This window comes from Bombina bombina, chromosome 3 (genome assembly GCF_027579735.1).
Source record: "Bombina bombina isolate aBomBom1 chromosome 3, aBomBom1.pri, whole genome shotgun sequence".
Taxonomy (NCBI): domain Eukaryota; kingdom Metazoa; phylum Chordata; class Amphibia; order Anura; family Bombinatoridae; genus Bombina; species Bombina bombina.
The window spans coordinates 197,708,893-197,733,301 of record NC_069501.1 but is presented as its reverse complement, the minus strand read 5'-3'; the positions used below and the strand labels follow the sequence as shown (position 1 = coordinate 197,733,301).

Here is a 24,409-nt window from a genome sequence, read left to right as displayed (position 1 = left end):
TGCAGCAATTTTGCAAGAATGCTTTTAACAATGTCATACATTTGCATGGCAGCATTGTTTGTTGATGTACAGTGCTCCATTCACTTTGCACACTACCTACATAGGCATTCTCTCCAACAAAGAATACCAGGAGAACAAAGTAAATGTGATAACTGAAGTAAATGAGAAACTTTTTAAAATGTGTAAGCTCTGAACCATGTACATGTTAGGGCAAAAAGGCTGGGAAGAAAACATCTAATAATACTTTTTTACAATGTCCATAGATGGCTGTTTTGACATACTAGTAGGTCTGGGCACAATGTGAGAGTACAAACACACAAGTGAATAAAGAGGGAGTCACATGGTGTAATAAATCACAAACAGTGAATGTATCATATGAAGCACCTACATCTCTCTGTTCCTGGGTTTGTCTGTCAATATTCTATTAAGGCAGCAGACTCAGGATCTATGTTCTAGAAACACCCAGACAGTATCAAGCCAAGTATAAAAGTAATACAATTTATTGTACACAAAATAGCTGTTTTATACTTTGGTTATTTCATCAGTTTTATACTGTCCACTACCTATCATTTTAATTAAACTTTACACCTAGTTTAAGTCTGACCTTGTCCATATTTAGAAACCTCAAGCATTTGCTTCCGAGTCCTAATGCCCTCATGGTGACAGACTGTAGGTGTCATTTGTCATTTATTTTTCTGGCTTTATTTGGTTTTTCATTTTCCATGATTTACATCGTTATACAATGCCCTCTGTAGTCAAGGGATTTTAAAGAGTAAATAAATCTTCAACATAATGATGTATCTAAACTAAAGGTTAGCATTAGAATAGTATGAAGATGTATTTTTGAAAAACATTAAATATCAAAATTGCAAACGATTAGTTTCTATAAAGTACTTCGGTGTAACGTGTGCTGCCATGTTTGCGCCTAGGTTTTGCTCTCAGCTATCTCTTCTGCTAAGGATGTTTAGAGACGATATAAAACAGGCAATAAAACAGAATGTGAAAACAAGGCTAATTGCCCTCAGCAGATAATATTATTTATATCAGATAATAGTTCAGAACATACAGTATATGATTGTCCTGTTCTGGTCTTTTTATGTTTAAATTCTCTCATTAATTTAAAGGGACATTCCACAATTGAAATGCACACAGATGCATTTGAGTTTTGAATACATGCAATATACATGTATAAGCAAAAATGCTTCTAGTAAAAACTATAGCTGTTTCAAGAGTGTATTTAAGTATGCTCCGTGCCCCCAGCATTTTAAACATAGCACTTGCTCAAAGAGCCTGAAGTGCTTGTATCATCTGGTAATGGCTCATTTTTTAAATTACTAATATGATACAAGCCCCACTGGCCCACTGAGCAGCTGCAGTATTTACAGTGCTGGTACACTGAGAATAACTAGCTATCCTTCACATGCATAACAGTGATACCGTTTACTAAAAGCAGTTTTGCCAATAGATGTATATTGCAAATATGTTTTTTAATCCAAAAATGTAATTCATCTCTGTGCAATTTAATTTTGGCTGAAATGTCCCTTTAACATTACTTTGTATCACATTAAAAATACCAGCTGCACTACGCAAATAATCATTTAGATTTTGAATTGATGACGTTAATTCATTATTCTGAATTAAATAAAAACTATTCACAGAATAGGCTTTCTATCATATGTATTACCTCCTCTGCACAGTGCAAAATAGTTTCCTTCCCTTGAAGCATATCAAATAAAGTCTCACATGATGATTTTAGGACCCTCTCCTTGACTTGTAAATGTTGCTGCATTTCTTGAACTGAACGCAAACCTGCCTACAAGCAGAATAAAAAAGATAAGTAACATAAACTATATAACTTCTTAAAGACACACTTAACACCTTGCAATTACAAGACATGTATACTGTCTTTCCAACCTTATATTTTTGAAACCAGCAGCTACTACAAATTTCATCCCTAGACTGACCAGATATTTATTTATAATCCTCTTAATTTATTGTGTATTATCTACATCATGGATGGCCAACTGGTGGCCGGCGAGCAATATAGTGGCCCTCTATACTAATTTTTACAGTCCTCAAAAAAAGCAGAAATAAGAATCTGTGCTATAGGTTTTGTGGCCTGAGGAAAAAGTGGAAATAAAAATGGTGTGTTTTTTAGACTTCAGGTAAGTGGCAAACAAGTAGGTAACAACTTGAAAGACCCATCTAGAAAGGAAGAACGAAATGCCGTAACGAGCATGAAACGCGTAGGATGTATATAGAGGTAAGTCGGCTGGCTTCTCTGTTTTGATACTATTCTGCAACATTGATTTTTAATGGAAACATTAAAAGTTACGTTTTAAAGATACACTTTGTCTCCTTAACCATGTTGGGATTCTAAGATTTTGATATTATTGCATATTCAAATGGAGCGGGTTGGTGGCTCCTTTTTCCCCAATAGTGAAATCATCACTCATTGTCGACAGATGCATACCACGGCAGAACTCGTGAAACAGGCATCGCATACAGCGACTACTGGAGGTAAAAAGCCAGAAAGCTATCTGGTGACCTAGGCATCGACCTACTGTACACAGGTATCCGTTATTCAGGTAGAGCGGAACGGGGGGGGGGGGGGCTTCCACAACCAAGAAGCTGGGAACAGAAGAGTTGTTTCCCCCAGGTGAGACCAAGAAGAAATGGTTGGTGACTGATAGGTATCCACTACAAAGTATTGTGCTGCCTACATTGTGACTTTTCTATACGTGGTTAAGACAATCTTGTTTACAGATGTTTCTGAATGTGGTTACCATATGAGACTTCACATAACAAGGATCATACAGACTTTCCCAAGTAAGCACATAACTGCACACATTCGGCTAGATTATAAGTTTTTGTCGGTAAGGCTTGCGGTGCTAATAAGCCTTTTTTTCTCACCGCTCACTTAAGACAACGCTGGTATTACAGGTTTTTTTTCAACCCGGCGTTAGCCTCTAAAAAGTGAGCGGAGAGCAAAATTTGGCTCCACATCTCACCTCAATACCAGCGTTGCTTAAATCAGCGGTAAGCTGGCTAAATGTGCTCGTGCACAATTTCCTCATAGGAAACAATGGGGCTGAGCCGGCTGAAAAAAAAACCTAACACCTGCAAAAAATCAGCGTTCAGCTCCTAACACAGTCCCATTGTTTACTATGGGGAAATACTTTTTATGTCTACACCTAACACCCTAACATTAACCCCGAGTCTAAACACCCCTAATCTTACACTTATTAACCCCTAATCTGAAGCCCCCGACATCTGCTTTATATTATTAACCCCTAATCTGCCTCTCCAGACACCGCCGCCACCTACATTATACTAATGAACCCCTAATCTGCTGCCCCCAACATCGCCAACACCTACATTATATTTATTAAACCCTAATCTTCCGTCCCCAACGTCGCCGCAACCTAACTACAATTATTAACCCCTAATCTGCCGCCCCAACGTTGCCGCCACTATAATAAATATATTATTCCCTAAACCTAAGTCTAATCCTAACCCTAACACCCCCCTAATTTAAATATAATTTAAAATAATCTTAATAAAATTACTACAATTAAATAAATTAATCCTATTTAAAACTAAATACTTACCTATAAAATAAACCCTAAGCTAGCTACAATATAACTAATAGTTACATTGTAGCTATCTCAGGATTTATTTTTATTTTACAGGCAAGTTTGTATTTATTTTAACTAGGTAAAATAGTTATTAAATAGTTATTAACTATTTAATAAAAAATAAAAATTTACCTGTAAAATAAACCCTAACCTAAGTTACAATTACACCTAACACTACACTCTAATTAAATTAATTCCCTAAACTAACTACAATTAAATTAAATAAACTAAAGTACGAAACACAACAAAAAATAAATTACAGAAAATAAAATAATAATTAAAAAAAATTTAAACTAATTACACCTACTCTAATCCCCCTAGTAAAATAAAAAATACCCCCAAAATAATAAAATTCCCTACCCTATACTAAATTACAAATAGCCCTTAAAAGGGCCTTTTGCGGGGCATTGCCCCAAAGTAATCAGCTCTTTTACCTGTAAAAAAATACAATACCCCCCCAACATTAAAACCCACCACCCACACAACCAACCCTACTCTAAAACCCACCCAATCCCCCCTTAATAAAACCTAACACTAACCCCTTGAAGATCACCCTACCTTGAGAAGTCTTCACCCAGCCAGGCACAAGTGGTCCTCCAGAGGGGCGGAAGTCTTCATCCGATCCGGGCAGAAGAGGACATCCAGAAGTCTTCATCCAGACGGCATCTTCTATCTTCAATCCAGCCGACGCGGAGCATCCTCTTCAAACGAAGTCCAACTGAAGAATGAAGGTTCCTTTAAATGACGTCATCCAAGATGGTGTCCCTTCAATTCCGATTGGCTGATAGGATTCTATCAGCAAATCGGAATTAAGGGTAGGAAGTTCAATCCTATTGGCTGATCCAATCAGCTAATAGGCTTGAGCTTGCATTCTATTGGCTGTTCCAATCAGCCAATAGAATGCAAGCTCAATTCTATTGGCTGATTGCATCAGCCAATAGGATTTTTCCTACTTCAATTCCGATTGGCTGATAGAATTCTATCAGCCAATCGGAATTGAAGGGACGCCATCTTGGATGACGTCATTTAAAGGAACCTTCATTCTTCAGTTGGACTTCGTTTGAAGAGGATGCTCCGCGTCGGCTGGATTGAAGATGGACCCGCTCCGCTCCGGATGAAGATAGAAGATACCGTCTAGATGAAGACTTCTGGCCGTCTGGATGTCCTCTTCTGCCCGGATCGGATGAAGACTTCGGCCCCTCTGGAGGACCACTTGTGCCCGGCTGGGTGAAGACGTCGCAAGGTAGGGTGATCTTCAAGGGGTTAGTGTTAGGTTTTATTAAGGGGGGATTGGGTGGGTTTTAGAGTAGGGTTGGGTGTGTGGGTGGTGGGTTTTAATGTTGGGGGGATTTGTAATTTTTTTAACAGGTAAGAGAGCTGATTACTTTGGGGCAATGCCCCGTAAAAAAGGCCCTTTTAAGGGCTATTTGTAATTTAGTGTAGGGTAGGGCTTTTTTATTTTGTTAGGGGGATTAGGGTAGGTGTAATTAGTTTAAAATTCTTGTAATTATTTTATTATTTTCTGTAATTTAGTGTTTGTTTTTTTCATACTTTAGTTTATTTAATTTAATTGTAGTTAATTTAGGAAATTATTTTAATTATAGTGTAGTGTTAGGTGTAATTGTAATTTAGGTTAGGATTTATTTTACAGGTAAATTTGTCTTTATTTTAACTAGGTAGTTATTAAATAGTTAATAACTATTTAATAACTATTGTACCTAGTTAAAATAAATACAATGTTGCCTGTAAAATAAAAATAAACCCTAAGCTACATACAATGTAACTATTAGTTATATTGTAGCTATCTTAAAGTTTATTTTATCGGTAAGTATTTAGTTTTAAATAGGAATTATTAATTAATTGTAGTAATTAATAATTAATTGTAGTAATTTTATTTTGTTTTATTTAAATTATATTTAAGTTAGGGGGGGTTAGGGGTTAATACATTTAATATAGTTGAGGCGACGTTGTGGGCGGCGGATTAGGGGTTAATAAATGTAGGTAGGTGTCGGCGATGTTAGGGACGGCAGATTAGGGGTTAATAAAATGTAACTAGTGTTTGCGAGGCAGGAGTGCGGCGGTTTAGGGGTTAATATATTTATTGAAGTGGTGGCGATGTCCGGTCGGCAGATTAGGGGTTAAAAACTTTATTTAAGTGTTTGCGTTGTGGGGGAGGGGGCCCTCGGTTTAGGGGTTAATAGGTAGTTTATGGGTGTTAGTGTACTTTTTAGCACTTTAGTTAAGAGTTTTATGTTACTGCGTTAGCCCATAAAACTCTTAACTACTGACTTTTAAATGCGGTAGGAGTCTTGACAGGAGAGGGTGTACATCTCACTTTCTCCAAGACTTGTAATACCGGCGTTAGGAAAATCCCATAGAAAAGATAGGATACGCAATTGATGTAAGGGGATTTGCGGTATGCTCGAGTCACGGAAGAAAAGTGAGCCGTAAACCTGTACTTGCCAGACTCTTAATACCAGCGTGCTTTATAAAGCAGCGTTGGGACCTCTCAACGCTGCTTTTTAAGGCTAATGCAAGACTCGAAATCTAGGCGATAGTTTTCATATAGCGGATAGCAATTGGCATATGTGTTTTCTAGAATGGAAGAACAGCAGGCATAGATGACCCTGCAACCTTACCTAAATCTGACCCTGTTACAATGGACATTTTAACAAAATATATTATTTGTGTGTTTAATAGCCATAAATTCACATGTAGCCTTAAAGGGGCAGTAAACCTAAAAAATAATGTTATATAATTCTGCACATATAACATATTAGCGCAAAGATTATACATTAAAATATTGCAGCCATATTTTATGATAAAGTCTAGTTTTCTTTCTAATGACACGGTGAGTCCACGGATCATCTTAATTACTGTTGGGAATATCACTCCTGACCAGCAGGAGGAGGCAAAGAGCACCACAGCAAAGCTGTTAAATACCACTCCCCTACCCACAACCCCCAGTCATTCTCTTTGCTTGTATCAAATGCAAGGAGGTGGTAAAGTTAGGTGTCTGATTCTTCTATCAAGAATTTGTTATTTTTAAAGCAGAGCAGCTTTGCTTTGATTTTCCTGGGGTGTAGCTGTAGTCCATGTCAGTCTCTTCAGTAGGGCAGTGGTGGCTTTTAAGCAGTTAAGAACTTGTAAAGTGGGCTTTTCTGCGTTTTCCTATCAGTTTGCTGCCCTATGTCAGAATAACAGAGTAAGCATACTTTGTTATTTCTTTTTTCCACAGGTCCTCCTGCCGGACGGCTAGATTGCACGTGTCTTTTCGTCTTCTGGGGCTGGGAGACTGGCACTACAAGGGGTTGAAGGTAGCTCCCTCTCTGCAGTATAAGTGGGACATATATGTCCTTTAGAAGGATATTTTGAGGCAGTATGCAGGCACGTCATGGTGACAGGAGACTAGGGGTTAATATAGATTCCCTGTATTTTTATTTGGGGCTTGTTTGGTCATGTTAGAGACTTCTATGGGGTTAATGACCTCTCTATCTGATTTTTATTTCAGTTGGTAACCTTTTTCTTTTTGGTAGCGCAGTAACTAGCGTATCTAGTGCGCTTCTATTTTAGAGGACACCATTATCGTGTGGAGGCTGGCTCGCTGCTGTGTAGTGTGTTTGTGCACTTCTATTGCGCTCAAGGTTGGGGAATTCAGCATGTTTTTCTGCTGGTTTAATGAAGCGCGATGCTAGGAAAATGTTCGCGCTTCATTACCATGCTGCTAAAGTGTCCCCGCCTCCTTCATTGTGAGGGACGCCATGTTATTCCACTTTGGGTCTTGCGATCCTGTAATTCAATATACTCTGGTTGAGAATGGATCTGTTTGTCTTTTCTTATTTTCTGTGTGATAGCAAGGTTCTGTGTTGAGCGGACTCCTTTTTGGAGCCGTTTTTTATTATAGTTTATGGGGAACATTTTGGTTAATAAAACGAGTGCTACTTTGAGTATGGGTACTGGAATTATGTTATTTCTGTTTCTATTATATTTTTTTTATTTATTTAATATTGAATATTTGTATTAGGATGTTATGGGAGCATGTTTTATTATTTTGTATATGCTATTCTATTTATTATTCATCTGTGCTACTTAAAGTGATGGTTGCTTTTAAGTTAATTTCAGTTTTTATTTGCAAGGGTGTTGAGGGATATGGTTTTTTTAATAGCTCTCTCTCTCTGATACTATATTATTTTTTCTTTTTTAGTAATTTTCATCTGTACTATTTAAAGTGACAGTTGAATTCCATTTCAGTTTTTATTTGCAAATGTTTGAAGAGTTATGGGTGCATAATTTATTTATTTATAGCTTCCTCTCCCTGAAACTATACAAATTTTCTCATATTTAGTATTCATTTTCATCTGTGCTACTTAAAGTGACAGTTGCATTTAATTTTAGTTTTTATTTGCAAAAGGTCCTATTGCAATATGTTTTTTGTGTCTCGCTGGATCTCTTGAGATAGAGAGAGAGCATTACTTCTGAGCCTGTCTCCCAGGATGATTCTGTTCGAGCAATGACAGTTTCTCCTTTTTTCGTCCCAAATCTCTATGGTGTCACCTGCAGTGTCCTGCGGTTCCTCGATGTCTCCTGGAGGAGTTATTTGCGTACAGATTTTGCTTTTCGGGTATCTGTTAAAGGGTATTTTTGGCTGTATGTGTTATTCCTACTCTTAGGGAAAATCACTTGAGGAACAGTAAAGATTCAGTAAGTAAGGTTTCTGTATCTTCTGCTACTGTTTTTCTTCCTCGTGGACTGATAAGGAGGATTCGCTAGTAGGATCTGAAGGTGAATTCTCAGAATTAGTCAGTATAATTCCTTCATTTGTTGCTGAAGTAGTAAACTTCAGATTTAAGCTTTTTCACCCCATGTACGGTTTAAGGAGGTTTTGGCTATTTTGTGTGACTTCGATACGCCTGTCTTGAATCCTAAAGAATTTGTAAACATTTTTAAAGTTCCCGGATTCTGTGTGGAAGGAGTCTGGTCTGGTGAGGGATTCACCGGTAGCTAGGTGAAGGGCTCAGATTCGGCCAGTATAATTCCTTCATCTGCTGCTGAAGTGATTTACTTCAGATGTACTCTAAAGGAGGTGTTTATTCTTTGGTCGACTTCATTGTCTTGTTGTCCACCATTAGAGATTTTATAATCTTTATTTTTCTCTTTTGGTCTACCTGACTTAGAGAATTTCGATCCTTAGGGAGGGTAGTGGTTCCTTCTGGATCCATGGATAGAAGCCGGAGGCATTTCTGTTCCTTTTATGAGTTTCCTTGTCTTTTAGACTTACTGTACTAGCTGCCGGGCTTAGTAGCTGGCATCTGGTCAGCTAAGATCTCTTTCTGGGGTTTAATGGTACAGTTTAAGTTTTATAGTCCTGAAGTTGCAGGTTAATTTTTTTGTGTTCCTCCTAATTAATGCTTTTGATTTATTCTCTAGGATCTATCAGAGTTTTTCTTTAAGTTAAGGATGGAGAAAGACATTTTTCTACTACACGCCTAGAGTTCAAGTCTGAATGGTTCAGTCTTGTTTTTTGCAACAGTACAATTTAAGATCTCTCTCAGGCCTTCTAGAGTGTTTGCAATCCTGACCTGTAGAGAGTTTTTTTTTTTACTTTGAATAGGGTTCAGGACCTTCCTCTCGGGGAGTGATAGCTCCAATCCCAGTCTGGGATCAGAATCTAGGTATTTGGCTTTCTCAGGATCTGACCTCATATATTATCTTTTTTCCTTTGGTCGGAGAGAACTTGTTCTTATTGAACACAGACCTGAGGGATGTGTATTTACTCTCTATTTCCTAGAAATTACTTAAGTCTTGGAGTATTTCAAGGCGCTTTTTTTGGACTATTTATGATTTAGGGACATCTTTCTTTGAGCAGACTCCTTTTCTGAAGATCTTGTACAATTTTCTTTTTTATGGATAAGAGTTCCCCTTGTTTCATTCACAAGGGTGATTTGGGGAATTCTTATGGTTTATCTGATTAGGAGAAGATTTTTATCAGAGGTTTTATTTCAAGAATAAAGATGGCCTATGCTATAAGAAGATTGCCAAGACCCTGAAACTGAGCTTCAGCACGGTGGGCAAGACCATACAGTGGTTTCACAGGACAGTTTTTATTTAGAACAGGCCTCACCATTGTCGACCAAAGAAGTTGAGTGCACATGCTCAGCGTCATATCCAGAGGTTGTCTTTGGGAAATAGATGTATGAGTGCTGCCAGCATTGCTGCAGAGGTTGAAGGGGTGGGGGGTCAGCCTGTCAGTGCTCAGACCATACGTCGCACACTGCATCAAATTGGTCTGCATGGTTGTCGTCCCAGAAGGAAGCCTCTTCTAAAGATGATGCACAAGAAAGCCCGCAAACAGTTTGCTGAAGACAAGCAGGCTAAGGACATGGATTACTGGAACCATGTCCTGTGGTCCGATGAGACCAAGATAAACTTATTTGGTTCAGATTGTGTCAAGTCTGTGTGGTGGCAACCAGGTGAGGAGTATAAAGACAAGTGTGTCTTGCCTACAGTCAAGCATGGTGGTGGGAGTGTCATTAGTGCTGCCAGCACTGGAGAGCTACAGTTCATTGAGGGAACCATGAATGCCAACATGTACTGTGACATACTGAAGCAGAGCATGATCCCCTCTCTTCAGAGACTGGGCCGCAGGGCAGTATTCCAACATGATAACGACCCCAAACGAATCTCCAAGATGACCACTGCCTTGCTAAAGAATCTGATGGTAAAGGTGATGGACTGGCCAAGCATGTCTCCAGACCTAAACCCTATGAGCATCTGTGGGTTATCCTCAAACGGAAGGTGGGGGAGCGCAAGGTCTCTTACATCCACCAGCTCCATGATGTTACATTTGGGAAATTAGAACCTGGCCACCAGGAGGAGGCAAATACACCACAGCCAAAGGCTTAAATACTCCTCCCACTTCCCTCATCCCCCAGTCATTCTGTCGAGGAACAAGGAACAGTAGAAGAAATATCAGGGTGAAAAGGTGCCAGAAGAACAAAAATAACAGACGCCCCACAGAAAAAATACGTGCGAGTATTTCAAGGCGCTTTTTTTGGACTATTTATGATTTAGGGACAGTAGAAGAAATATCAGGGTGAAAAGGTGCCAGAAGAACAAAAATAACAGACGCCCCACAGAAAAAATACGTGGAGTATTTCAAGGCGCTTTTTTTGGACTATTTATGATTTAGGGACATCTTTCTTTGAGCAGACTCCTTTTCTGAAGATCTTGTACAATTTTCTTTTTTATAGATAAGAGTTCCCCTTGTTTCAAAAAATAACAGACGCCCCAGCGCAGGAAAACCTGTGCAGGATCATCGATAAGAGTGAGAAACCAGAGGTGAAGGAAGCGCCATCTTGACTACCTCCATAAACGCAGGGATAATTATCACCACAAGCGGTACCGAGCCCCCGCTCATCTATACTTACTATCGCACAGAAGCTCAGAACACCGATCCCAACCAAGAGACTCTCAGCAACCGATCCCAACCAAGAGACTGAGGACACGCTGCTGATCTGAAAGGTGAGCCGCTCGCCCTCACGGGCCCCTTGTATACACTACTAGGACAGTAGCAAGGCCTCAGTGCGCCACATATGCTCACGCTGGAGGTAAATGCACACAAACATCTTGGTCTGTAACGGCCCAGCGCAGCTTTCATTTCACCTACCAGAAATATGCACCATCTCCCTTAGAGACCCTTGCAGCGGGAGAGAAAGGAGAAATAACAAAAATACAATATAAATAAAACTTGAGAAGGCCGCCCTCAATCACTATCCTTACTCCATTTAGAAGTCACACTGTATCCCGCGCTCTCTACAGGGAACTATTATTAGCCCAAACAGCAATGATTTATAAGGCTACGATTTGAGTTATAATATAACCTCTCAAGCCCCTGGACAGCAGATTTAAACAACATACAGAAAATTCAAGCACAGGAAACAATAAGACAAGGTGTTTGAACAACAGGCTTGGCCTAGACACATCTGCAGGCTACTACATAGAGCATAAGAAAACCTTGCACCTCTGTTGTAACCTTTCTTTGCAAACAAAAGCTCACCCTGAGGTCAATATCAGAAAGAGAGGGTGGGTAGAGGGGAACAAAGAGAACTGACAACTTTAATAAGTTATGTACCCCCCACAGAGACACTTTCACTGACTCTTGCTTTCTATAACCTGCTGAAAGACAAAAGGGATGCCTGGCAAAAGACAATAAAGAGAAGTCAAAAACAATACAACTGGCACTCTAAACAAATATCTTAAACAGGCAGACCCACAGATCCCTGAAGCACCTGAGAAAAGGGAAAACGTCCCACAAATAGATAATTCTCAACATAAAGACCCAAACATGCAGGCCCAACAGCTAATCACAAAAGAGGACTTGTTGCACCTCTCTTCTAAGGAAGACATTAGGGATGCTGTCCAAGAAATGAGAAATCTCTTTAACGAGCTTAGGAGAGACATCACAGCCTTAGACACAAGAGTCACGCAGGTAGAAGCAAAACAACAAGAACATTCAGCCTCTGAAAAAGCTATTACCACAGAGATCCAACTACAATCTGAAACAATTCAGCAACTAAATGACAAAATTGAGGATCTTGACAACAGGGGGCGAAGGAACAATTTACGTTTCAGAGGGATACCAGAATCTGTCCACCCCCCAGCCATAGACGGTTGTTTGCAGAGCCTGTTCCGCACACTGAAAGAGTCCCCCTCATCACCAGATATTGTCCTAGAACGCGCTCACAGAGCGCTTAGGGCGAAACCCCCACCTAAAGCCCCCCCAGGGACATCATCGTACGGTTCCTAAACTATAGGGACAAGGAAGAAATCCTCAAACAAGCACGACTCAAACATCCTGTACATCATGCAGGGGTGGAGATACAAATTTTTTCTGACCTGTCACCAACCACCCTCCAGAAGAGAAGGGAACTGGGCCACATTACAGCCAAATTGCGGGCACACAAAATACAATATCGATGGGGCTTTCCGGTATCAATAGTGGCCACCCATCAGAACAAAACAGCTGTATACCACCCAGGAACGGATGAAAGAACTTTTTACTCTGGACTATCTATTGACGGCGAACAACTCCTAAGGCCCAATACACATCCTCAGGACCCAACATCTGAACTCAGAGACTATCTCCTCATGAAGGAGTATAATATCTCTACCTGAAAAGTCCACTGTTGTATCCTTTTGCACTTTGTCACACTTAGTCGTGACGCTAGTTACCTCATACTGGACATTATGCTACGAAGGTCACCCAGGGGAAGACCCCATTAGGGTAACCCTCCTTATAACAGTTAGCTTAAAATGTTTAGTCTGTTGCATAGAATAGTTTCTAAAGTTATTGCAAATGTTGGTTGAGGGGGAGGGGAGGGGGAAGGGAAGGGGGAAAAAAAAAGAAAAAAAAAAGAGTTATAATAATCTTTTATATTTACCAATGAAAGTACTATACATTTGTCTATGTTCCTCCATGTCTGTCTAACATATATTTTCCCCTCTCCTTTCCTCAATCACCCAAAATAAGAACTTAGCAACCTCTCACCACAAAATGGAAAACACCCTCGAACATCCTCCACACTCTCAAAGTTAACATGCTATACACACTCATAGCTTCCACCTGAAACATTAGACTAACCTTCATTCCTACTTTCCCAAATTGACCCCCTATTCGTCATTCACACATGCACTCCCACCCTCTTTAATACTCTACACTTACCCACCCCACTTCTTTTTCCCCCTCATCTTACCTATCCTTTACTCCAATGCCCCCTCCCCCCCTCCACTCATTTATATCATCTTACCCCTAACCTTCCACACTAGGCCCACTTCCCTTCCAAATTCCACTCCATTCTTCCCCCCTCATCAGTTCCCAACTAACTACACATCTCTTGTTACCTCAACTCCTCTCCCCCCCCCACTCCTACCTAACCCCTCCTCTCTGCCACCTCCTCTCCCCCTACGACCTTCCCACCCACACCCCTCCCCCCTCAATATCCCTCCCCATACACTCTCGCTTCAGGTCCACACAATTTTAACTAACTACCTGAATAGACTCCACCACACTGACCTAATCTTGACAACAGGGAATTAAGATACACCATCCTTTTTTCATCGTATGTGCTTGAGGGTTACGACCCCGTTCACGACCCTATCTCTTTTCTCTATCTTGGTACCACTCACTTAGCAACTTAGTTGCTCAAAGAAGAGTAACTCTTGTTTTATTTATTTTGAATTGTTATTGCATAAGAGAGTAAATCGGATTGTACCCTCTTTTTCTTTAATACTCTCTCTTTCTCTCAATTCTTACTAAACCCCTTATTCCCCCTAATTTCCTCTTCCGAAAGTACCCATCTCTCTTTCTCTTTCCCCCTCTTTATTCCACTCCCCTAGACCGCTTCTCCCTCTCCTACCTTAAACTCCCTTTCCCCACCTTTTTTTTTTTTTTTCTTTTTCCTCTCTTCCTCCATACAGAATGAATCATCAGCCAAGCAGACCCCACTCACATGACCTGGTAATGACCACCATCAATGCCAAGGGCATAAATAATACAGGTAAAAGGTCTATAGCTTTCAGAGCGTTAAAAAACCTCCATAGCCATATCCTGTTCTTACAGGAGACTCACTTTCGAAAAGGGAGAGAACCGAAATGGTTCAACCCCCACTACCCAACAGCTCATTTTGCCTCAGGGCTATCCAAAAAAGGCGGAGTGGGCATTCTAATACACCACTCCATACCTCTAAAGATTTCACATGTTGAAAAAGACCCAGAGGGGAGATACTTGATTATCACGGGACTCCTCTATGATCACCCAATAACGTTAGCCACGATATACAGTCCAAACACAGAACAGCATACATTTATTACCAAAATTTCAAAACTTATCCTTGACCTCTCGAAGGGGCCGGTGTTGCTCTCGGGAGATTTTAACCTCCCGATGGATGTAATGCTAGACACATCAAACAAAGCATCGAGCATCCCATCTAAAATAATAAAGTCGGTAAAAAACACAATTGCAAACCTCCAGCTTCACGACATTTGGCGCACTATGCACCCAACACTCAAAGATTTCACTTATTTTTCTCCTCCCCACAATAAATATTCACGTATAGATTATTTCTACACAGACTCCAATGGTATAGACATGATTAACGAATGCCATATAGGCCAAATATCTTGGTCAGACCACGCACCAGTCACATGCTCAGTCCAATGGCCAGATTTCCCCCCCACAACGTACATCTGGAAACTCGATGATTTTCTCTTAAATGACCCCACCATCATTGCAGAAATCCAAAAATCACTCGCTGACTATCTGACACATAATGATCCCAGACAAACATCGACCACGAATGTATGGGAAGCGCACAAATGCGTAATCAGAGGGGAAATCCTCAAAATTAAAGCACGCATTAACAAACAAAACAGACTTAAACATACCAATCTTCTACAAACTATAACACAGCTGGAGGGTAAACACAAAGGCAACCCATCAGACAAAGACACCAGAGAGGCCCTGGATGATGCTAGAGGGGCACTTAGAACACTCCTCCTAGAAGCACATAACCGTAAAACCCTTAACATGAAACAAAAATATCATGAAGGCAGTAACAAACCTGGCAAACTGCTCGCCAGAGCGGTTCGCAGAAAGCAGCTGAAAACATACATTCACTCCCTGCAGAATCCAGATGGAACCCTGATAAAGGGTAGCAAACAAATAGCAAACTCCTTCCATTCTTTCTATCAATCTTTATACAACATTAACCAATCCACAGACACCTCACACCTCTCTGGGGACGTATGCACTAGGAGCCAACTGATAGATCAATACTTAAAGACACTGAAACTACCACAGTTAGACTCTGAACAAAGAGACAGGCTAGATTCACATATCACTACAGACGAACTCCTACAGGCTATTAAAGACTTCCCAAGTGGGAAGAGCCCAGGCCCAGATGGCTTTTCTCTAAAATATTATAAGACATTTAAAGACACACTGGGACCCCTTATGCTCCAATTCTTCAATGAACTAATTGAGCACCCAACACTACCAGCAACAATGCTGAAAGCACATATCACTGTCTTGCCCAAACCGGGTAAACCACCGAACTCCCCATCAAATTTCAGGCCCATCTCCCTTTTGAATCTGGATATCAAAATCTTAGCCAAAATTCTTGCAAACCGCAAATACCTCCCAACCCTAGTACACACCGACCAGGTGGGTTTTGTCCCGGGCCGCGAGGCCCGCGATAACACCACCAAGGTGACCCAAATACTCAATTATGCACAAGTCGAGGGGGTGCCGATGGCACTGTTTTCGACCGACGCGGAGAAGGCCTTCGACCGTGTCGATTGGCTTTTTCTGCGTCGAGTCCTGAAGATCATGAATTTTGGAGACTCCTTCATCAACATGACCTTCGCACTTTACTCATCACCTAATGCTCAGATTAAAATAAATGGCACATTATCAAACACCTTTCCCATATCCAATGGCACTCGCCAGGGCTGCCCCCTATCACCACTATTATTTGCCCTCTCTATAGAAGCCCTAGCTCAAAAAGTACGCCTCAACCCCCTGATAGAGGGGGTCCGAATAGGAGACAACGAACATAAACAGGCACTTTATGCCGACGATGTTCTCTACACCCTATCTAACATTGAAACATCGATACCTGAACTCCTCAGGGAACTGGAGGAATTTGGTAAGCTTTCGAATTTCCAGCTAAATTTATCAAAATCAGAGCTACTCAATGTTAACTCCCCTCTTGAAAAGATTCAATTTCTCACAATGAACTATGGGGTCCCGCTATCCCCAGCCAGGTTAAAATACTTAGGTATATACCTAACAGCCTCTCCCATAGACTTATTCAAAAATAATTATATTAACCTAAGAAATGAAATAATTAATGACCTTTCCTCATGGAAGAATAAATCCTTGTCCTGGCTGGGGAAGATAGGCCTCATCAAAATGAACGTCCTCCCACAAATTTTATATGTCCTGCAAACCCTCCCTATACACCTACCTAAAGATTATCTTATTAACCTTCAGAGAACACTAGAACAATTCATTTGGTCGGGAATAAAACCTAGAATACCTAAAAAGACTCTCTACCTTCCTAGAGACAGGGGGGGCCTGGGCTTTCCAAACCTCACACTGTATAGAAGAGCTATTCTCCTCCAGAGGGTGACAGAATGGGCCCACAACACACAACAAAAACAATGGGTCAGAATAGATGGTCAAATCCTTCAGCATAACAATGTTGCCTCTCTGGCATGGATCCCCTCATCCAAACGCCCCAAAAATCTACACAGATTCCACTTGATCTCAGAAACTTTTTTAGAATGGGATAGAACTATAGCCTCCAGTACTCACATATCTACTTACTCGTCTCCATTAATCCCAATCCTGGAAAATCCTGATATTCCCTACTCCACAATGTGCAGACGCCTACATGCACCATACAGCCTGAGACAGGGCACTATACATAACGCACTTGCTGAAGGTAAACTCAGATCCCAGGGGGAAATGGCAGAATGCTATGGTGACACCTTTACATCATGGATGAGATATCACCAATTGTATCACTACCTAATGCACCACAAACATAAAAATGATTTCTGCAGGGCCCTCACCCCATACGAATCCCTCTGCACAGCCCTAACACCACCCAAGAGGATTATTTCAAAAGTATATAAATTACTACTCACTCCACCTGACACACAGTTGCCGACATACACTAGAGCATGGAACAACGATCTACATAACATTATTGAGGAAGAAGAATGGCTGAAGTCATTCCACATGGTCCAATGCTCCTCTGTCTCGGCGACTGTCCAAGAAATTCAGCTCAAATTACTCACCAGATGGTACCATACACCATCAAGACTACACCGCCTCTTCCCATCGGTCACAGCGACCTGCTGGAGGGGATGTGGAGAGATAGGCACACTGCTACACATTTGGTGGGCATGCCCCAAAATAACAAATTATTGGTCATCGGTAATCGAGATTATGTCGGAGAAACTAAACATGCAAATACCAAACACACCAGAAACCCTCCTCTTCTTGCACCTCCCTGAACAAATGGAGAAGCAGAAAAGGGCGCTCCTCCTGATTATGCTCACAGGTGCAAAGAGGCTTATTCCCAGATTGTGGAAGTCTTCAGAGACTCCATCTGTCTCAGAATGGCGATATGCAGTGGAGGAATTGCTTGTGCTAGAAAAACTGCACTACTCATTGAGCAAACAATTACCCTTCTATGACACAATGGTCATGTGGAAATAAAATAGCCACATATGCTATAGCTATCAGGCTCTGGATACACCCTCTACCCCCCCCCCCCCTTTTTTTTTTTTTTTTTTTCCCCTTCTCTCTCCCCTTCCCCTCTCCTTTTCTCTCTTTCCACCTCTAGACTAACTCTCTTCCTAATTCTGATGAACATACTATATTGCTGATTAATATCTAACTATACTTAAACGTTAATATATGGTTTTTTATGTTCAAATATTCATAATTTAATGTTGAAAATTCAAGCTAAATACTGACGAAGGGCTTGCAAACATGCACAAGGACAATTGTTGTTAAAGTTTGATGAAAGAAGGAGAAATCAATCCGGCCTAGTTTGGGCCCTCCATGGACTCTTACTTTATATTTATTTAATATTTTTCCTACAACACCAAGGACGATTTGTATTTAATTCCTTCTTCTTCCTAGATTGAATGCATGTTACTGTTGGGCTCTTTGTTCTTGTAATGTTGTTCTTTTTATTTCAATAAAGCTTGTTGAAAAAAAAAAAAAAAAAGGTGCCACATGTCTGAACTAGGCCTCAAAGACAGAAGGATTTGTACCCAGTCAGGACCAGCCTGAAACCAAGGGCCCCAGCACTTTCAAGGCCACATAGAGTCTCCCCCGATGATGGAGGGATAAAGAACAGTCAGACAGACTTAGTAGGACACGAAGGCGCGCCAGTCTATAACTAAAGGCGCAACATACCTCCGCCGGGACAAAAGGAAACACCGGCCCCGAAGGTAGACCCCGAGGCCTCAGGGGCAGTCGCTCCCCCGGAAGGCTGAACTGGACCAGGTGATCCCACTCCTGACGAGCCCCAGTTAACGAAACATGGACAATATCATAAGCACACTGCGGGAGGTGCAGATGCACCAGCGCCAAAGATATGGCCATGCGGAACCGTGTTGTAACCTCCGGTGGGAACAGGCCACACTCCCTAGAAAGGATAAGTAGCGTTTGGGTTACCTGCATGCCTAGTAAGAGTTGATAGTAGGGAACTTGTCTTGTGAGAAATAGAATCCCCAGAGACGGATGGCTTAGTAGGCACCCGATTCCCTGATTCCGAGGAACAGAGCACTCTAAAATGGCATTCAGAACATAACTGATAGGCATGTATCACCCGAGCCAATTCATATTCTTTGCAAGAAATAGAGTCTAAATCAGAGACATCCTTCTCCAAGAATCCTCCATAACTGGGACTCTGCCGCCTCCAGAGAAACAGACACCAGCGGACCAGGATTTCTCCATCACCACGCGGTCAGGAAAACGGAAATGGGGTCACAAGGTAAACCGTGCAGTCCATACAAAAGCGCGCCCGACCGAAAAGGCCGCGTCATTAGACATAGGTCGTTATGTTCCAAAATAGCCATGAGCCGATGCAACACTACACAGTAGCTGACGGAATCACATAAACATGATTATAAACCCCCCTGTTCAATAATCCCCCTCAGGAGATATTAACCCTTGATTCCAAGATACAAAAAGGAGCCTCACTGAGACCCTATGTTAAAGTTATCCGCGAAAGGTCGTAGCCCCTCTCGGATAAACAGTTGAAATTACAATACATCCATGATGAAAGTAAAATGAAACAATCTTACCGGAATCTACACCGTGGAACAGGAACATGGCCCCTCAAGTGTGACAGATAGTAGCGTCGCCTCTGCCATGGACCTGAGAGAAAAAAGCAGGCAGCGAAACTCGTCAACGCTAATTGCTTGTGGAGCTGTTAATATGAGTCGAGATGGTTTTAAAGAAAGATTCTCCCTGCATCTCCGGTCTCTAACTTTCACCCATGCTCTCACTGAGAGTCTGACAGGACTACTTAAAACTCCAGTCCCATGCCGAAGTGTACCCTCCATAAGAGACTAAAGAAAACCTCTGCCAACCTCCTGGGATGAAAGGCAAAGAATGACTGGGGAATGAGGGAAGTGGGAAGAGTATTTAAGCCTTTGGCTGGGGTCTTTGCCTCCTCCTGGTGGCCAGGTTATAATTTCCCAAAAGTAATGAATGCAGCTGTGGACTATTTCCATTTATGAAGAAAATTGACAATTTGGGCCCAATTTGGACATTTCCACATAGGGGTGTACTCACTTTTGTTGCCAGCGGTTTAGACATTAATGGCTGTGTGTTGAGTTATTTTGAAGAGACAGTGAATTTACACTGTTAAACAGGCTGTACACTCACTACTTTACATTGTAGCAAAGTGTCTTTTTTTCGTTGTTGTCACATGAAAAGATATAATAAAATATTTACAAAAATGTGAGGGGTGTACTCACTTTGTGAGATACTGAGGCTTATTTAACAAATGTCTGTCGAACCTGATCCAACAGTGTGGATCAGGTCCGACAGACATCGCTGAATGCGGAGAGCAATACGCTCTCTGTTTTCAGCATTGCACCAGCAGCTCACAAGAGCTGCTGGTGCAACCCCGCCCCCTGCAGACTCGCGGCCAATCGACCACCAGCAGGGGGTGTCAATCAACCTGATCGTACTCAATCGGGTTGAATTGTGGCGATTCCTGTCCGCCTCATCAGAGCAGGCAGACAGGGTTATGGAGCAACGGTCTTTAGACTGCTGCTTCATAACTGGTGTTTCTGGCGAGCCTGGAGGCTTGCCAGAAACACGGGCCCTCAAGCTCCGTACAGAGCTTGATAGATAGGCCCCACTGTATGTAAGATTCAAGGTACTTTTGGTGCGGAAGCCTCAAATAATAATATTTAATTATATTTGTGCCCTAAACAATTTAAAATTAACATGCATCTTAGCACGTAAAGGGATAGTAAACCCAAAAACAGAATTTATGCTTACCTGATAAATTACTTTCTCCAACGGTGTGTCCGGTCCACGGCGTCATCCTTACTTGTGGGATTATCTCTTCCCCAACAGGAAATGGCAAAGAGTCCCAGCAAAGCTGACCATATAGTCCCTCCTAGGCTCCGCCCACCCCAGTCATTCGACCGACGGACAGGAGGAAAAATATAGGAGAAACCATATGGTACCGTGGTGACTGTAGTTAGAGAAAATAATTCATCAGACCTGATTAAAAAACCAGGGCGGGCCGTGGACCGGACACACCGTTGGAGAAAGTAATTTATCAGGTAAGCATAAATTCTGTTTTCTCCAACATTGGTGTGTCCGGTCCACGGCGTCATCCTTACTTGTGGGAACCAATACCAAAGCTTTAGGACACGGATGAAGGGAGCAAATCAGGTTACCTAAACGGAAGGCACCACGGCTTGCAAAACCTTTCTCCCAAAAATAGCCTCCGAAAAAGCAAAAGTATCAAATTTGTAAAATTTGGCAAAAGTGTGCAGTGAAGACCAAGTCGCTGCCTTACATATCTGGTCAACAGAAGCCTCGTTCTTGAAGGCCCATGTGGAAGCCACAGCCCTAGTGGAGTGAGCTGTGATTCTTTCAGGAGGCTGCCGTACGGCAGTCTCATAAGCCAATCGGATGATGCTTTTAAGCCAAAAGGAAAGAGAGGTAGAAGTCGCTTTTTGACCTCTCCTTTTACCAGAATAAACAACAAACAAAGAAGATGTTTGTCTGAAATCTTTTGTAGCCTCTAAATAGAATTTTAGAGCACGGACTACGTCCAAATTGTGTAACAAACGTTCCTTCTTTGAAACTGGATTCGGACATAAAGAAGGTACAACTATCTCCTGGTTAATATTCTTGTTAGAAACAACCTTTGGAAGAAAACCAGGCTTAGTACGCAAAATTACCTTATCTGCATGGAACACCAGATAGGGCGGAGAACACTGCAGAGCAGATAACTCTGAAACTCTTCTAGCAGAAGAAATAGCAACCAAAAACAAAACTTTCCAAGATAGTGACGCCTTCTAGAAACTTTTCCAGCTACTTTCAGATCCTCACACATGCATCTGCATGTCTTGCTCTCAAAAACAACTGCGCAGTAATGGCGCGAAAATGAGGCTCAGCCTACAACTGGGAAGGCCCTCCCTGACTGGAAAAGGTGTCTAACATAGTGCCTGCCGTTAAAAAACATTCCCCAAGTTTATAAATGTGAATTATCAGCATAAACATGTATAAAATGCCCAAATAAAGCAATCGATTTAGCCCATAAAAGTGTCTACCAATTTTATAGCCCATATTAAGCCCTTTATTCTGTTTGCTTGACTAAGAAAATGGCTTACCGGTCCCCATGAGGGGAAATGACAGCCTTCCAGCATTACATGGTCTTGTTAGAAATATGGCTAGTCATACCTTAAGCAGAAAAGTCTGCTAACTGTTTCCCCCAACTGAAGTTACTTCATCTCAACAGTCCTATGTGGAAACAGCAATCGATTTTAGTTACTGTCTGCTAAAATCATCTTCCTCTCACAAACAGAAATCTTCATCCTTTTCTGTTTCAGAGTAAATAGTACATACCAGCACTATTTTAAAATAACAAACACTTGATAGAAGAATAAAAAACTACATTTAAACACCAAAAAATTCTTAACCATCTCCGTGGAGATGTTGCCTGTGCAACGGCAAAGAGAATGACTGGGGTGGGCGGAGCCTAGGAGGGACTATATGTAAGGATGACGCCGTGGACCGGACACACCAATGTTGGAGAAATGTTTTCTTTCACAATTTAGATAGAGCATGCAATTTTAAGCAACTTTCTAATTTACTCCTATTATAATTTCTTCTTCATTCTCTTGCTATCTTTATTTGATAAAGCATGAATCTAAGCTAAGGTTCAGCACCTGGGTTGCGCTTGCTGATTGGTGGCTAAATGTAAACCTGATAGTAAAAGGGTTTTTGTAACAGAATAAATAAATAATACATCTTCATGTAGAGAAATTTTAGAAAGTCTGGAAAATATATTCACATTGGTTTGAAAGTCAGGGTAAACTAAAAAAGGAGAACCATTTACCACAGGTCTGGGAATCATTCTAGGATACATAAAGATTTAATAAACTACAGATTTTAGTTTAGACCTTCTTGTGTATCAGTTTGTTATTCAGGCTTCTTCCATCAACTTCATTAAAGTTGTTAGGGAGCTTCTGGAAGAACCTATGAGGCAATGCATGTGTCGGACATAAAATCCATCCTGATATTTTATCCAAATAAAGCAGTTACCAGAAATCTAAAAGTAGTTCTATACAATAGTTTCCAATGGCAACACCAGTAAGGGATGGTTCTTTTAATATTTTGTCTCAAACCATAGGACAGTAAAAATCATTGTTCCATCGCTTTTATTTTCTTTATAAGCTGTGTGTAGGTTTTACTCATGAGGCGAGAGAGTTCAAAGTAATGCATCACAAGTATAGTGCACTGTAGTCAAACAAAATAAATCATATCAATGAAAGGCCCATACAGTGATGGTAATGTAGAAACTAACTTCACAACAAAATGAATAGGAAAAAAGATATAAAAAAAAGGTTGTGACCCATGACCTTGTGACTCCTTCCTCTGCATGCTTGTGTGCATATGCAGGCTCTACATGACCTTGTGACTCCTTCATCTGCATGCTTGTGTGCATATGCAGGCTCTACATGACCTTGCGACTCCTTCATCTGCATGCTTGTGTGCATATGCAGGCTCTACATGACCTTGTGACTCCTTCATCTGCATGCTTGTGTGCATTTGCAGGCTCTACATGACCTTGTGACTCCTTCATCTGCATGCTTGTGTGCATATGCAGGCTCTACATGACCTTGTGACTCCTTCATCTGCATGTTTGTGTGCATATGCAGGCTCTACATGACCGTGTGACTCCTTCATCTGCATGCTTGTGTGCATATGCAGGCTCTACATGACCTTGTGACTCCTTCATCTGCATGCTTGTGTGCATATGCAGGCTCTACATGACCTTGTGACTCCTTCATCTGCATGCTTGTGTGCATATGCAGGCTCTACATGACCTTGTGACTCCTTCATCTGCATGTTTGTGTGCATATGCAGGCTCTACATGACCTTGTGACTCCTTCATCTGCATGCTTGTGTGCATATGCAGGCTCTACATGACCTTGTGACTCCTTCATCTGCATGCTTGTGTGCATATGCAGGCTCTACATGACCTTGTGACTCCTTCATCTGCATGCTTGTGTGCATATGCAGGCTCTACATGACCTTGTGACTCCTTCATCTGCATGTTTGTGTGCATATGCAGGCTCTACATGACCTTGTGACTCCTTCATCTGCATGCTTGTGTGCATATGCAGGCTCTACATGACCTTGTGACTCCTTCATCTGCATGCTTGTGTGCATATGCAGGCTCTACATGACCTTGTGACTCCTTCATCTGCATGCTTTGTGTGCATATGCAGGCTCTACATGACCTTGTGACTCCTTCATCTGCATGTTTGTGTGCATATGCAGGCTCTACATGACCTTGTGACTCCTTCATCTGCATGCTTGTGTGCATATGCAGGCTCTACATGACCTTGTGACTCCTTCATCTGCATGCTTGTGTGCATATGCAGGCTCTACATGACCTTGTGACTCCTTCATCTGCATGCTTGTGTAC

General features: G+C 41.4%; 1 protein-coding gene across 1 annotated transcript in view; it reads right to left on the bottom strand.

The window, feature by feature from the left end:
• Window positions 1-24,409, bottom strand: part of LOC128652275 (Fanconi anemia group B protein) — a 226,294-nt gene that overhangs the window by 39,255 nt on the left and 162,630 nt on the right. Inside the window, exon 4 of the mRNA XM_053705213.1 lies at window positions 1,685-1,813. Within this exon, the coding sequence (XP_053561188.1) occupies window positions 1,685-1,813 (129 nt within the window). The remainder of the gene's footprint in view (window positions 1-1,684; window positions 1,814-24,409) is intronic.